Genomic DNA, 5584 nt, shown 5'->3' with positions numbered 1-5584 from the left:
AATGGTTTTTAATTTATGTTAATTGATTTCTATCACAAAATAATATGGATCAAGTCTTATTGTCCGGAATATTTGATGAGGTTCAGATGTGTGAGACTGAATATGATGTTCATGTTTAGAATAATGAATTATATAATGATAAAAAAATAATATCTTATTACATATAAAATTTTTATATTCATCTGATACTATTTATTAACAAAACCAAAATGATTTAATAACAATCATAATACCAAATCAAAGAAAGATATGTAGGAGAAAAAAAAAACCAAATAGAAAAAACAAGGAATACGACATAATAATAGGTCAAAAATGAAAGTTGAAGAGTAAGGAGAGGGGGAAAAAAATTCAAAAACAAAAACACCGCTTTATCCTCACATCAGTGTGTATGTTTTAAGAGTAATAATACTATGACACACTTTTACATTCATTTGACACCTAATACAAGGGTAAAATAGTTCAATAAATACAAAATTTTATAGTTTTTCAAGAAAGAAGAGAGTAAAAAATAAATAAAAATAGTGTCAAATGGATGTAAAAAGTTTAAGCGTGTCAAATAATCATTTCTCAATTAAATATGACGTGAGACCGTGTCAAATAAGTGTAATTCACACATTGACATGTTAAGATACTAGTACTCAGAAAAATAATAATTTGATACATTTCAAATTTTTACATTATTCGTTTGACATTATCTAATTTTTTATTTTATTTTTTCTTAAAAAAATACAAAAGTTAATTTCTTTATAAGAATAACTTATGAGTATAATTAACTCATATATTTACAACAGTGAATCTGCCATTAATGTGAGTTATAAATTGTAAACACAGTCAAAATTTTGAATAATGGTATTAAATCTCCTCTAACACTTGACTTGCAACTACCCTTCTAACAACCCCAACCATGCGATTGGGACAACCTACCCTTGTATACGCTAAAACTTCATCTTCTCATACAACGTAAAATTAACACAAATCGTATTACATTTTTGCATGTTCATAATAAAGTTTGTAAAAGTATATATTCATGTACATAAAAAAATTCATCAATACTAGAAAAAAGAGTAAAAACAATATATCTATATAATATACGACGTAATTACTAAGAAAAAAAAATAAAATGCAGCAAAGTGTTTAAGAAGTTTATATGAAATAATAACATATCTATATCATATATATATATATATATATATATGATCCAAATGATGATTTTTCTTTACTTTTGATTTACACACATGAAGGAAAAGCGAAGCGAAACTTATCCTATCAAGTGTAAAATGGAAGTTCCGAAAAATCAAGTACAAGAAGAAGAAGAAGACTAAAAACACAAGCAAGAACAAAACATAGGCGATCGACAACAACTGAGGAGAAAATTCTTAAAGAAGAAACCTTAACAGATGTTGTTATTACATGAAGAAGGGCTAGTGGGCCAGTTTCTGCTCAGGAGTTCTTCTATCATCTGCATAGCGATTCTCTCTTCCTCCTCCATCTCTGTTCTCACATGTTCCTGTCTTCTAACTTGCACCGTCTGATCACACTCAGAAAACGAATCAAAGGAACCACCACTCCTGGAACTGTTTCCACCTTCATCACCCTTCTTTCCGAAGGGAACCATCATGACCCAGTTGGAGTCAGAACAGTGACCGGCGCGCTTCTGCCACACGCCGATGTGGGAGTTCTCTGGGTCCAGTCTCAAGCAAGTCATGGAAGGAGAAGGAAGCTTCCCACACTTTCGAAGCTTTGCGTGAAGAATCTCTTCCAGTTCCTTTGAGGTTGATGGGGTTTCGTGCGTGGCGGTTAGCGTCTTTGGGTCACCCTCTGGAGTTTGAAGCATTGGAAAATTGGTTTTTGCGTTTCGTCCACTCATGAGAATCGCAGCTTGATCGTATGCTCGTGCTGCTTCTTCTGCTGTTTCAAACGTACCCAGCCACACCCTCCTTTTGCTGTTTCATGCACCCAATAAAACACCATTGGTAAAAAGAGTAACATAATACGATGTTAGTGTGAGAAAGAGAAGAGCTTACAGAAGTGGGTGGCGAATTTCTGATACCCAAGAACCCCAATGGCGCTGCCTGACACCTCGGAACTTCCTTGTTTGCACCATGATAATGATACTGATACTGATAATGGAAGTGAGTGATTTTGAAGTGAGAGTGATGAGAAGTTATAAAGGGAGAGAAAAGTAAGAGGAAGCAGGTGAATTTAATGAAAAACTTTTTTGTCTATCACCTTGTGGATTTAAGAGTGACTGGATCTGAGAGAGACTAACTGAGAGGATTTTGATGATAAATATTTGGTTTAATTGTTTCTTTTGTCCTCAGCTTGGTTGAAGTATGTCAAATTCGTTCCTCTTTTAGAAAAATATCAATTTCGTTCCCATATAGAAAAAATTTGTGTCAATCACTCACAAATTTGTTAACACCATTAGTTTGTATTTAAGGGAAATGACTTGATTGACACAAATTTTTCTATATGGGAACGAAATTGACATTTTTCTAAAAGGGGGGCGAATTTGACACACTGTAACCAAACTGCGGACAAAAAGAGCAATTAAACCTAAATATTTTTATTCTTTATTTGAATAGATTTGGAGGTGAGAGTGAATTTGGAAATAATTTTTTTTATCTATCATATAAATTAAATTCTATACTAATTCTCACAAATTTTACTTCCACGTCTATTTTCACTTACCTCTAAATCTATTCAAATAAACAATAAAAAAATTTATCTTCAAATCCTCTCAAATCCCTTCAATTACTCTCCCTCAAATCTACTCAAATACACAGTCCATAAGTGAATTTAAACATGGTCACCTAGATACTCTCCCTCCAAAAAGGTAACTAACCTTTGAATAAATGCTGCTGTGAAGACATAGAAATGAGCATATATTTGATGATTTGAACCTAAACTGTTGAAACTAGTCGGCTAATTTAGTAGCCAAAAACTAGGGTTAAAGTGTTGCTATCCAATTTATATATATTGTTGGGACCATTTAGCACATGTAATACATGATGACGAAGTTGACGCTCAGTCAGATTCTATTATTTCTCATTATTATCTACTCACTTCCAATAATGCTTAACTTGTTCAAATTCAAAGTAGTTGGTACATAATTAAATCAACTATATGGTAGTTCCTGCATAAACGTCTCAAACCACTGTTTAAGATCTCATCTATATATGCATGCTCCTGTTTCACAATCATAATCGCTCATTTTATTTTATTTAACTAAAATCACTTTAAATAATAATCTCACTCTATTAATTAATTCCTTAAATATATATAAGTAAAAACTATAAATATAAAATAAATGTCTTCTAGTGTCAATTCCAATGAGATAATATAAGTATCAATCACTAAATTTTAATATATTGTATGTTTTGAAACGGTTTTTTTATTTATTTATTTTATCTTTTGAAAAAATATATCAAGGATGGGAGATGAGGAATATATATTTAAATTATTCTGATCTCAGTTTCTAAGCAGTGTAAAACTCATTACTTAAAACTTTGAATTAGAAAACATGAGTCACTCCATTGTTGTGTTATGGAAATCGTGATCACTTCCACAAAATTATATCAAACTCTATCATCTAATATTAAAACCTACTGGTAAATAAAGGCTATTTGTTTGACCAATAATTTTAGGTACAAAACAGTAGTTAACATGAAATTAGTGTAGTTTCTCGAACCTATTTTTCAAAACATTGTGCATAATCTCTACTAACTTCTTACCTCCTAATACCTTTATATTATACTCCTATTTTGTATTAAAACCTTGATCATATCACTTTTCATTTCAAGAACTCACATCTCATACAATTATCAAACATTTGAAGAATGTAAATTTTAACTGCATATTAAATTAATTTCATCTCATATGTAAATTATCTCTCTCTTTGTATATTCAATCATAAACCTAAGTTAACAATGATGCTAAACACATTAATAGATTGAAACATTGAAATATACTCTAATAAAGAAAATGAATATTACATCAGTTTTTTTTTTCTTTTGAAGTATATTACATCAATTAAAAGAAATTGATGTAATATCAAACGATATAATAAGTACATAGTGATAAAAATCGATGTAATATCATAAAAATATAACTTTAGTTTATAACAAATCATTCTAACAGAGGAAAAAACCATCAATAAGAGAAAGAAATATTACATCAGTTAAGGTTACAACTGATGTAACTGCTTTTTTATAAACTCAATACATCAGGTCACAACCAATTTAAGATGTGCTATTTTTTTTAAATGCAATATTTATTTCTATAATCTATTCTATAACTTGCAAAAGATCAACACATTCCATATTGTAGACAATTCAAATATATAATGTTTTACAATGATAGTTCTCCTAAATAAAATTCTAAAACATATCAAAATTATTATACTAAAGGTTAAGACATCAAAATACTTAAACATTCAAATAAAACATTCCTAATGACTATGAAACTAATTTTTACGCCTAAAAAAATATTTTGCTCATTTCATTAATTTCTTCAAATATGTCTATTCCCAATGGTTTGACACCCTAAAAAACATGAAATATGAAATATATATTAATTATGTTATAATATAGCATAGGAAGCAAAATTAAACATTGATAGTTATGATCCACATCCAATACATAATGTAATATCTACACTCAAAGTTTTCACGTTGCTTATTACATTAATATTTGAAAATTGTGTAATTAATATATGAAGGACTAAGAGAATTTAGTTGATAATATATAGATTAAATGAAAACTACATACTATAGGATAAATTCAATCAAGATGGGATGAGGATGCAATGGGTTTACCAACTAAGATTTCATTGAGATTAATAGCACTAAAAAGAGAAGTCATTAGTAATTTACAACATAATCATGATAAAACACATTACTTTTATAATTAATACATACATTTGTATTGAAGTTTTTAATTATTTGTTTGGCTTATTGTGTAATGAACAAAATCACACGACAATATGAGATAAATAATAATCAATTGTGAATGAGACCTATTAAATAATGACTTTAGTTAGTGATTTGGAATTAGTTAGATAACGGATCTCGTTATTTTAACACAACTTTTCTGACACAGTTTTGACACACACACATGTCAAGCTGGCATTGGTTGTTTTTTTTTTTTTAAATCTGTGAACCAAAATGAATAGAATTTGGAAAATTTTCCATTCCAAATATACCCTTTTGCCTGTTCCATTGCGTTTTGTCTCAGATTTCGTTCTCTCTCTCTCATTTCGTTCTTCCCTCCCTTGTGGTTGCCCCCTGGTTGGTCTGTGTGACGTTTGGTTTTTGGTTCTCCGTTGTCGGCGTTTGGTGGAAATGGAAAGTCCCGAACAGCAGCTTCGTTGTAGGAAGCTAAATGCATTGTTGGGTTTTGGGTTTTTTGTTAGAGTACTTGGGTTTTTGTGTTGTTCGACTTTTGGGTTTTTGTTTTGCGTTGTTGGGTTTTGGGTTTGCGTTGTTGAGTTTTGGGTTTTTGATTTGTGGTGTTGCGTTCTGGATGTTGTGGTGAGGGTTTAGTGTTTTTTTGTTTAGGGTTTTTGATTTATGTTCGTCGTTGTT

At 30.3% G+C, this 5584-nt stretch overlaps 1 protein-coding gene across 1 annotated transcript; it reads right to left on the bottom strand.

The window, feature by feature from the left end:
- Nucleotides 1-1333: 1333 nt before the first annotated feature.
- Nucleotides 1334-2150, bottom strand: LOC106757415 (ethylene-responsive transcription factor WIN1). Its single transcript, XM_014640084.2, has 2 exons — nucleotides 2025-2150; nucleotides 1334-1943 (listed from the first exon to the last, which is right to left on the bottom strand). Exons 1-2 carry the CDS (start codon nucleotides 2102-2104, stop codon nucleotides 1391-1393), a joined length of 633 nt encoding a protein of 210 aa, XP_014495570.1. The 5' UTR covers nucleotides 2105-2150; the 3' UTR covers nucleotides 1334-1390.
- Between the last annotated feature and the right edge of the window lie 3434 nt (nucleotides 2151-5584).

This window comes from Vigna radiata, chromosome 3 (genome assembly GCF_000741045.1).
Source record: "Vigna radiata var. radiata cultivar VC1973A chromosome 3, Vradiata_ver6, whole genome shotgun sequence".
In the NCBI taxonomy this organism is placed as follows: Eukaryota; Viridiplantae; Streptophyta; class Magnoliopsida; order Fabales; family Fabaceae; genus Vigna; species Vigna radiata.
The sequence above is the reverse complement of the archived record's forward strand: the minus strand, read 5'-3'. Positions and strand labels throughout refer to the sequence as shown.